Source organism: Heteronotia binoei, chromosome 4 (genome assembly GCF_032191835.1).
Source record: "Heteronotia binoei isolate CCM8104 ecotype False Entrance Well chromosome 4, APGP_CSIRO_Hbin_v1, whole genome shotgun sequence".
NCBI lineage: Eukaryota > Metazoa > Chordata > Lepidosauria > Squamata > Gekkonidae > Heteronotia > Heteronotia binoei.
In genome coordinates this window covers 184,686,771-184,697,805 of record NC_083226.1, presented here as the reverse complement: position 1 = coordinate 184,697,805, position 11,035 = coordinate 184,686,771, and the positions used below count along the sequence as shown (strand labels likewise).

General features: G+C 48.3%; 1 protein-coding gene across 1 annotated transcript; it reads left to right on the top strand.

The window, feature by feature from the left end:
- Nucleotides 1–347: 347 nt before the first annotated feature.
- LOC132570209 (oocyte zinc finger protein XlCOF6-like) lies at nt 348–7,079 on the top strand (the record flags this gene model as incomplete). Its single annotated transcript, XM_060236639.1, has 2 exons — nt 348–443; nt 5,175–7,079. Coding segments are annotated over 2 exons (2,001 nt in total), but the record flags the coding sequence as incomplete, so codon positions are not given.
- Nucleotides 7,080–11,035: the final 3,956 nt, after the last annotated feature.

Genomic DNA, 11,035 nt, shown 5'->3' with positions numbered 1-11,035 from the left:
CAAGCAAACACTCTTCCTTCTTCCTCCATCACAGTAACAAGCAGTGAAGAGATGCTGTTGAGTGTTCCTCTTTTCAGAGATGTGAAAACGACTGCTGCAGCTCCAGTCCAGGTAGGGGAGAAGAGCGGGGGGGCGGGGGGGACAGCCTGGGTCCCTCTTCCTTTCTGGGGGGGGGGGCTTTTGCTCCGTCAGTTTCTACAAGGTGTGTGAGTGAGAGTTCCTCTGAACCCCATTCCTTCTGTCTGTCCCTGTACCTTCCCAGACGACTCCCTTCCAAGGTGCCACCTCTGCCTGGCGTGATGTCTGAGGAGGGAATCTGCTTTTTCTTCCAGGGTCCCTTTTCCTTTGAGGAGGTGTCCGTCTCTTTCACGGAGGCTGAGTGGGCCCTGCTGGATCCAGGACAAAGAGCTCTATACAGGGAAGTCATGCTGGAGAACTATGGGAGCGTGGCCTTTCTGGGTAAGGATCTTTCATAGGGGCCAAAGGTGCAAGTTTGAGAGCCAGTTTGGTGTAGTGGTTAAGTGCACGACTCTTACCTGGGAGAACCGGGTTCGATTTTCCACTCCTCCACTTGCACCCGCTGGAATGGCCTTGGGTCAGCCATAGCTCTCACACAGCTGTCCTTGAAAGAGCAGTTGCTGTAAAAGCACTCACAGCCTCACCTACCTCACAGGGCGTTTGTTGTGGGGGGGGGGGAAAGGTAGAGGAGATTGTGACCGCTCTGAGATTCAGAGTATTGGGCGGGATATAAATCCAAAACCTTCTTCAAATTGCTGCCATTGTGATGAGGCATGATTCAATAGCAATACAGCATTTTGAGGCCTGTCCCGCTACTGTGGCTCACTGGCAGAGCCTCTGCTTGGCACGCAGGAGGTCCCAGGTTCAACACCCAGCAGCATCTCCAGTGAAAAGGATCAGGTTGGAGGTGATGTGAAAAACCTCTGCCTGAGACTGTGGAGAGCTGCTGCCAGACTGAGCGGACAAGACTGACTTCAATGGACCAAGGGTCTAATTCCGTAGCAGGCAGCTTCATGTGTTTGAGTGTGTGTGTACTCGCCCAGGGGCAACTGAGGCCAGTGTTGTGGCCATCCCTCAACCGGAGAAGGTGCCCTGGCTTGAGTCAAAGGGGATGAGAACCCTCAGAAATCCTTATTTCTCCGTGGCTAAACTTTACAACACACCTGCCTGTGATCTGGAAACAGTCATGTGCAGAACCGAAGCCTGGGTCTCCCTGAGTCCTCTCTCTTTGTACCCAAGCAGCACCCAGTTCAGTGGGCACAGGAGGAGAGTGTGCACAAGTAATGCAGACCCTCTTTTAAGATATATAGAAGTTCATTAAAGAACATAAGAGAAGCCATGCTGGATCAGGCCAATGGCCCATCCAATCCAACACTCTGTGTCACATAAGAACATAAGAGAAGCCATGTTGGATCAGGCCAATGGCCCATCCAGTCCAACACTCTGTGCCACATAAGAACATAAGAGAAGCCCTGTTGGATCAGGCCAGTGGCCCCTCCAGTCCAACACTCTGTGTCACATAAGAACATAAGAGAAGCCCTGTTGGATCAGGCCAGTAGCCCATCCAGTCCAACACTCTGTGTCACATCAGAACATAAGAGAAGCCCTGTTGGTTCAGGCCAGTGGCCCATCCAGTCCAACACTCTGTGTCACATCAGAACATAAGAGAAGCCATGTTGGATCAGGCCAGTGGCCCCTCCAGTCCAACACTCTGTGTCCCATAAGAACATAAGAGAAGCCATGTTGGATCAGGCCAGTGGCCCATCCAGTCCAACACTCTGTGTCACATCAGAACATAAGAGAAGCCCTGTTGGATCAGGCCAATGGCCCATCCAGTCCAACACTCTGAGTCACATCAGAACATAAGAGAAGCCATGTTGGATCAGGCCAGTGGCCCATCCAGTCCAACACGCTGTGTCACACAGTGGCCAAACACACACACACACAGTGGTTAATAGGCACTGATGGACTCCTCCATATTTTTATCCAATCTCCTTTTGAAGGTGGCTATGCTTGTAGCCGCCACCACCTTCTTTTAAATAAGACATTGCTAAACAGCACAGTTTGTGCAGCTTGGCGAAAAAAAGAAGAAAAGCTAGTTGCTCTGGCTTCCAGGCTACGAGTATCAGGTGCCAGAAGTCGAGCAAGACAGGGTTCTTTGGTCCAAGAAAGGTAGAGTTGGTGGCATAGCATCTTTCGTACACATTGTGTCCATGCCTGACAGCCTCTCTTGGCTGGCTTTATAGCCCATAGCTAAGGATCATGCTTGCAGCGAGGTGCCTGGGAGCAATCCTGCAACTACCTATTTTTATCAGCAAGCAGCTGGCGTTAGGCCAGGAGACTGTGCACTTTGCCGTCTTGTCTGTAGCTCTGTTCTCCGCCTCCGTCTGCAGCGCTCTAATTTTGTGGGTGATACCGGAGGGCTGGGGAAAGCCAACTCAGGGTCACCTGCTGAGCGTTTCGGTGACTTTGCCCTAGCTGTTGGCTGTGAATCCTGACAAGCCTGCAGCTCATATTCCTTCTTGTCAGCCGGCTGGCTACAGGGGCTCCTGTTGTACTGAGTCCTCAGTGCTGCTGAGGCCTGGTTGACCCACAACACCGACTGAACTATCTAATACATGAAATACTTTGTATTAGATGACAACTCTTGTTGTAGCATGAATATACCAGCTGTAGCCTAAGTTACTCTACATAAAACTATTCATCATGATGAAGCAGGATAATATCAAGGTGTACTAGCATGGCTTCCCTTTGGTCGATACCCATAGTATACGTTCTACCTTTACCTCAGGTGATCCTAATGACCTAATCAAGGGTCCTTCTTGATGGAATCTTCCAGAGATTGTCAGCACCCTCCTAATGCCACCTCCCTCCTGGTTACACTACTGGTTACAGGTTCTCATGATTAACCAACTGCCACATTCTGTAGTTTGGCCCTGAAAAAGATAATGCTGCAGCGAAACACAAATCGCGAACACCTGAAAGTTGGACCAGGTGACTTAATAATCACATTAGCCCTGAGGGGGGGGGGGTGCTTTGCCTCAGAGATCCGTATCCCTTATAGCCAGTTTGGTGTAGTCGTTAAGTGAGTGGACTTTTATCTGGGAGAACCAGGTTTGATTCACCACTCTTCCAGGTTAAACTGTTGGAGTTACCTTGGGTCATTCTTAACTCTGTCAGAGTTGTTCTCTCAAAAGCAGTTTCTGTCAGAGCTCTCTCAGCTCCATAACCTCACAGAGTGTTTGTTGTGGAGAGGGGAACATAAGAGAAGCCATGTTGGATCAGGCCAATGGCCCATCCAGTCCAACACTTTGTGTCAATATATATATATATATATACACACACACACACACACACACTGTGGCTAATAGCCACTGATGGATCCTGCTCCATATTTTTATTTAACCCCCTCTTGAAGCTGGCTATGCTTGTAGCCGCCACCACCTCCTGTGGCAGTGAATTCCACATGTTAATCACTCTTTGGATGAAGAAGTGCTTCCTTCTATCCATTTTAACCTGACTGCTCAGCAATTTCATTGAATGCCCATGAGTTCTTGTATTGTGAGAAAGGGAGAAAAGTACTTCTTTTCCTACTTTCTCCATCCCATGCATAATCTTGTAAATCTCTATCATGTCACCCCACATTCGACCTTTCTCTAAGCTAAAGAGCCCAAACGTTTTAACCTTTCTTCATAGGGAAAGTGTTCCAAACCTTGAATCATTCTAGTTGCCCTTTTCTGGACTTTTTCCAGTGCTATAATATCCTTTTTGAGGTGCAGTGACCAGAATTGTACGCAGTATTCCGAATGAGACCGCACCATCGATCTGTACAGAGGCATTATGATACTGGCTGATTTGTTTTCAATTCCCTTCCTAATAATTCCCAGCATGGCGTTGGCCTTTTTTATTACAATCACACACTGTCTTGACATTTTCAATGAGTTATCTACCACGACCCCAAAATCTCTCTCTTGGTCAGACTCTTATAGTTCAGAACCCATCAACTTGTATTTGTAGCTGGGATTCTGCACTTGGCCACATTGAGCCTCATCTGCCACGTTGACGCCCCCTCACCCAGCCTCAACAGATCCCTTTGGAGTGCCTCACAATCCTCTCTGATTCTCACCACCCTGAACAATTTAGTGTCATCTGCAAACTTGGTCACTTCACTGCTTACTCCCAACTCCAAATCATTTATGAACAAGTTAAAGAGCATGGGACCCAGTACTGAGCCCTGCAGCACCCCACTGCTTACCGTCCTCCACTGCAAAGGAAAAGGAGATTGTAAGCTGCTCTGAGACTCCTTTGGGTAGTGAATGGCAGAGTATAAATCCAATCTCCTCCTCTTCTTCTTCGCTTTGATCTTGACCACGACTTCATCCTTCCAGAAGAATTTTTACTCTTGACTTTCTATCCTTTCCCATATAAGAATGATCAGTCTCTTTCTCTCTCTCTCTCTCTTCCTGCAAAAGAAATGAGAAGTATAAGAAAGACAGTGGTGGAAACAGACCATGACTTTGCATCCAAAGAAAGGCTGGAGAGTTCAACAAGAGGATCTGAGGAGCATATTTCTTTCCTAAATGAGCTGACTGAGAGTGAGTATCCTTTATGGTTATGTCAAGGGAAGAGGCAAGGAGTAGCCACAGGGGATTTCTGGTTTCCTTCTGAGCAACAAGCATAAAGCCCTCTGAGTAAGGAGGGAGAGAGGGAGGGCGGTCTTCTGGAGCCTGAAAATTGGAGGTGCAGAAACTCATTCTGGGCAAGAGCTCTGCTGTGGCTCTTGAGGGAGTGTGAGGTATCCTTCAATACTAGATATTCTGGGGAATGTTAGTTAAGATTAGCCAAGCTGGATGAGGCCAAGGGGCCGTCAATCCTTTCCTTATGCAATTACATAGATGCCTTTGGACCTTACAAACCTCCCAGGTACTAAAAGGGCCTCTCTATTTATTCCAGCAGAGGATGATCAGAGAAATGAAGAGGACGAGGAACTTCATCAGCAAATGCCAGTCAGAGTTAAAAATGAAGACTTGAAAGGAAACGTCAGTTATCGAGGCCTACCTCAGAGAAAATACGATGGCGATATGGCTGAGAATCAAGATGGAAGAAAGTGTAACATAACTAAGCACAGGATAATGAAGGCAAGTCAATCCGTTCAGTGTGGAAAGTACTTCAGAAGTAGATCGCAGCTCCTTGTGGACCAAGGAACCCACACAGGGGAGAAACCATTCAAATGCACAGAGTCTGGAAAGAGATTAAGGAGGTTTGCAAATCTTCAGGAACATCAGAGAACTCATACAGGGGAGAAACCATTTTCCTGCAAAGAGTGTGGAAAGAGATTCCGGAGGAGTGGCCGTCTTGAAGAGCATCAAAGAACTCACAGGGGGGAGAAACCTTTTGAATGCACAGAGTGTGGGAAGAGATTCAGTCGGATTAGCAGTCTCCAACGGCATCAAGTAATTCACACGGTAGTGAAACCTTTTGAATGCACCGAGTGTGGAAAGAGATTCAGTCAGAGTAGCAGTCTTCAAGGCCATCAAAGAACCCACACAGGGCAGAAACCTTTTGAATGCACAGAGTGTGGAAAAAGATTCAGTCACAGTAGTCATCTTCAAGAGCATCAAAGAACTCACACAGGGGAGAAACCTTTTGAATGCACAGAGTGTGGGAAGAGATTCAGTCGGATTGGCAGTCTCCAACAGCATCAAGTGATTCACACGGGAGTGAAACCTTTTGAATGCACCGAGTGTGGAAAGAGATTCAGTCGTAGTAGCACTCTTCAAGAGCATCAAAGAACCCACACAGGGGAGAAACCTTTTGAATGCACAGAGTGTGGAAAAAGATTCAGTCACAGTAGTCATGTTCAAGAGCATCAAAGAACTCATACAGGGGAGAAACCTTTTGAATGCACCGAGTGTGGAAAGAGATTCAGTCAGAGTAGTAGTCTTCAAGTTCATCAAAGAACCCACACCGGGGAGAAACCTTTTGAATGCACAGAGTGCGGAAAAAGATTCAATCAGAGTAGTCGTCTTCAAGAACATCAAAGAACTCATACAGGGGAGAAACCTTTTGAATGCACCGAGTGTGGAAAGAGATTTAGTCATAGTAGCAGACTTCAAGAGCATCAAAGAACCCACACCGGGGTGAAACCTTTTGAATGCACCGAGTGTGGAAAGAGATTCAGTCTTAGCAGCAGACTTCAAGAGCATCAGAGAACCCACACAGGGGAGAAACCTTTTGAATGCACAGAGTGTGGGAAAAGATTCAGTCAGAGTAGTAGTCTTCAAGTCCATCAAAGAACCCACACAGGGGAGAAACCTTTTGAATGCTCAGAGTGTGGGAAGAGATTCAGTTGGAGTAGCACTCTTCAAGAGCATCAAAGAACCCACACAGGGGAGAAACCTTTTGAATGCACAGAGTGTGGTAAGAGATTCAGTTGGAGTGGCAATCTCCAGCAGCATCAAGTAACCCACACAGGGGAGAAACCTTTTGAATGCTCAGAGTGTGGGAAGAGATTCAGTACAAGTGGGCATCTTAAACGGCACAAAAGAATCCACACAGGGGAGAAACCTTTTCAGTGCTCACAGTGTGGCAAGAGATTCAGTCTTAGTAGCAGACTTCAAGAGCATCAAAGAACCCACACAGGGGAGAAACCTTTTGAATGCACAGAGTGTGGGAAAAGATTCAGTCAGAGTAGTAGTCTTCAAGTCCATCGAAGAACCCACACAGGGGAGAAACCTTTTCAGTGCTCAGAGTGTGGAAAGAGATTCAGTTTGAGTAGCAATCTGCAACGGCATCAAGTAACTCACACAGGGGAGAAACCTTTTGAATGCACAGAGTGTGGGAAGAGATTCAGTCAAAGCTACGGTCTTCAACGGCACCGAACAATCCACGCAGGGGAGAAACCTTTTGAATGCGCAGAATGTGGTAAGAGATTTAGTTGGAGTGGCAATCTCCAACGGCATCAAGAAACCCACACGGGAGAGAAACTTTTTGAATGCACCGAGTGTGAAAGGAGATTCAGTCACAATAGCAGTCTTCAAGAGCATCAAAGAACCCACACGGGGAAAACCTTTTGAATGCTCAGAGTGTGGAAAGGGATTCAGTTGGAGTAGCAGTCTTAAAGAGCATAAGTAACCCACACAGGGGAGAAACCTTTTGAATGCTCAGAGTGTGGGAAGGGATTCAGTCAGAATATCAGTCTTCAACGGCACGAAACCACCCACACAGGGGAGAAACCTTTGAATGCTCAGTGTGTGTTAAGAGATTCAGTCAGAATAGCAGTCTTCAAGAACATCAAAGAATCCACCCAGGGGAGAAACCTTTTGAAAGTTCAGAGTGTGGAAAGAGATTCCATGAAAGTGGCACTCTGAATCCACCAGAGAACCCACACGGGAGAAACCTTATGAGTGCTCAGAGTGTGGAAAGAGATTCACTCGGAGTGGCACTCTTCAACAGCCTCTAAGAACCCATACAGGGAGAAACCCTTTTAATTCTCATAGGTCGTTTTCGCACTCACCTTCAGCCGGCGCGACGACCCGCTTCACCGCGCAGGATCTGCGCGGATTTCGCACAAAGTGCCGCGGAGCAGCCTTTTGCGCCGGAAACTCCCGTCGCAAAAGCCGCTCAAACGTAAACTGGCAGTTTACGTTTGAGCCGGCTGAACGTGAGTGCGAAAACGACCAGAGTGTGGAAAGAGATGCATTTGGAGTGGCCATCGTTCACCAGACCTAAGAACCCACAGGGAAGAAACATTTTGAGTGCTCAGTGACTGATCAACGATAAGAGACTGATTAACAATAGAAGTCTTCAATGGCAATATAGAGAAAAAAATGCTCAGAATGTTCAGTTTAACTCAGCATGGAAATCGTCTAGAGAATCTAAGAACCACCACAAAGAGAAACGATGAAAATGCTTACCCCATAAAAAGGTCTTTCTTCATATTTTACACCTACTCTTCATATAAAACATTAGAATCATAGAGTTGGAAGGGACCTCCAGGGTCATCTAGTTCAACCTCCTGCACAATGCAGGAAGTTGTGAAATACCGCCCCCTAAATTCACAGGATCCTCATTGCTGTCAGATGGCCATCTAGCCTCTCTTTAAAAACCTCCAAGGAAGGAGAGCCCACCACCTCCCGAGGAAGCATGTTCCATTTAGGTAGGAAAAATCCAATGCATGGTTATAGGACGGGGGAGACTTGTCTTAGCAGTAGTATGTGCGAAAAGGATCTAGGGTTATTAGTGGAACATATGCTGACTCATGTAAGACCCCTCTTCACACATACTACTGCTAAGACAAGTCTCCCCCATCCTATAACCATGCATTGGATTTTTCCTACCTAAATGGAACAGGCTTCCTCAGGAGGCGGTGGGCTCTCCTTCCTTGGAGGTTTTTAAAGAGAGGCTAGATGGCCATCGGATGAGGATCCTGTGAATTTAGGGGAAAGTGTTTGTGAGTTTCCTGCATTGTGCAGGAGGTTGGACTAGATGACCCTGGAGGTCCCTTCCAACTTTTCCTACTTAAATGCAGAACTTTACATTTATACCTGTTAAAATTCATTTTATTTGTTTTAGCCCAGTTTCCAGTGTGTCATGATCCTGGATCCTGTTTCTGTCTTCTGCTGCAGGGGTGGCCAATGGTAGCTCTCCAGATGTTTTTTGCCTACAACTCCCATCAGCCTCACCCGTCAACCATGCTGGCTGTGGCTGATTGGACCTGTAGGCAGAAAACCTCTGGAGAGCTACCGTTGGCCACCCCTGTTCTACTGTATTTGCAATCCCTCCCAATTTAGTATCATCTGCAAATTTAGTAAATGGTCCCTCTATTCCCTCATCCAAATCATTTATTAGGATTTTGAATAAAACAAGTCCCAGGACAGATCCTTGAGGCACTCTTCTTGTGGATGAGGAACCATCCACTGATGGTCCATCGACACTACGGACCATGGCCGCTCCGCGGTGGGGAGGGGTTGTAAGAGGCCGGGGACTTCCCCGCCCCCTCCGTTTAGCCATGAGGCAGGTTGGGCACGTTTGCACAAATTCCGAAATGTCCTTTTTCATCTGAGGCCACCAAAACTGCCAGTGTACCAGATGGAGGGTTTTTACGTACCCAAAGTGGCTGGCTAGTTTGTTGGTGTGGCAGTGCTGTAATACCTCTACCCTCAGGGATTTGGGGATGTACAATTTTCTCTTGTGGTACCAGAATCCTCCTTCCCCCTTTTTTACCCCCTCGGGGCGAGCCTCCCCCTCTGCTTCGGCTTCAGTTATCAGCTTGTCCCCCCCCCCCGGGAGCCTTTCGTTGGGCGGCTGTTTTTGACCGGTTCTGCACTGCTCCCGCCATGGCTCCAGGGGGGATCAGAGAGTCACTGATTTCCTCTCGCTCACTCTCGTGATGGGGCTGCCGCGAGAGGGTGTCCGCTAAAAAGTTCTTGGCGCCTGGAATATGGCGGAGGGTGAAATCAAATTTAGCAAAGAAGCCGGCCCACCGGATCTGTTTGCCCGTCAATTTACGGCGCCCTGTAAGGGCTTCTAGATTTTTGTGATCCGTCCATATTTCAAATGGCACTCGGGCCCCCTCCAGCCAGGACCGCCACGTTTTTAGGGCGAATGTCACTTCATAGGCTTCCTTATCCCACACAGACCAATTCCGCTGCTCGTTCGAAAATTTGCAGGAAATGTAGGCGCAGGGTCTCAGTTGGCCCCCCTCGTCTTTCTGCATCAATATGGCCCACACCACTGTGTCAGAGGCGTCACATTGAACCACGAAGGGCTTGAGCTCGTTAGGGTGTACTAACACGGGTTCGCTTGTGAACAGTCATTTTAACGTGTCGAACGCCTCTTGGCACGGTTTAGTCCAATTTAGTTTAGCCCCGGGTTTTTTCGCTTCTGGCCCTTTCCCCTTGGTCTGTAAGAGGTCTGTCAGGAGGAGGGCCACCTTGGCGAACCCCTGTATGAACGACCTGTAGAAATTTGTGAACCCGAGGAATGATTGGAGCTGTCTACGTGTTCTCGGGGGTTCCAAATCTAGCACCGCTTGAATTTTGGCGGGGTCCATGGCCAGTTCCTTCCCGGATACCCGAAAACCCAGGTAATCCAGTTCCTTTTGGTGGAACTCACATTTCGACAGCTTAGCATACAGTTTGTTCTGGTGTAGGGTGGTCAGGACCTCCTGCACTAGTTTTACGTGGGAGGGGAGGTCCTTAGAATAAATAATGATGTCATCCAGGTACACCACCACCCCTTGGTACAAGTACTTCCTCAACACATCGTTAATAAAGTTCATGAACACCCCGGGTGCTCCTTGTAATCCGAACGGCATTACTAGGTATTCGAACTGGCCCATAGGGGTGTTAAACGCGGTCTTCCACTCATCCCCCTCCTTGATCCTCACTCTGAAATATGCGTCTCGTAGGTCGAGCTTGGTGAATATCGACCCCTTTGAGACCTCGCTTAGCAAGTCTTTGATCAGGGTGAGGGGGTAGGCATTCGACATGGAAATCCCATTAATCCCACGAAAATCTGTGCAAAGCCTCAGGCTCCCGTCCTTCTTCTTCCGAAATAGCACGGGGGCCGCGTGAGGGGCGGTCGCCGGGTGGATGAAGCCCCAGCGGAGATTTTTGTCTAGGAACTTCCGTAGTTCCTCCTTCTCCACCCACCCCATGGAATAAAGTTTGGCTTTCGGCAGGGACTGGCCCGGGATGAGCTCTATGGCACAGTCCGTGCTCCGGTGAGGCGGTAGCTCATCAGCCTCAATCTCGCTGAACACTCCCTTCAGGTTCCGGTACTCCCGGGGTATGGTTTTTATTTCCTCAATGGTCACGCATAGTCTCTCATTCTTGGGGGTGGTTTAGGCCCCCACAGCTCTCGCCACAGGTGGGAGGTGCACTGCCTGTCTAGGAAGTCGATCGTGTGCTCCCCCCACTGTATGTCCGGCTGGTGCCGGGCCAGCCACCCTACTCCCAGTACAATGTCGAAGGAGCAGGAGGGGGAGACTACAAATATCTCTCTTTTTTCATGT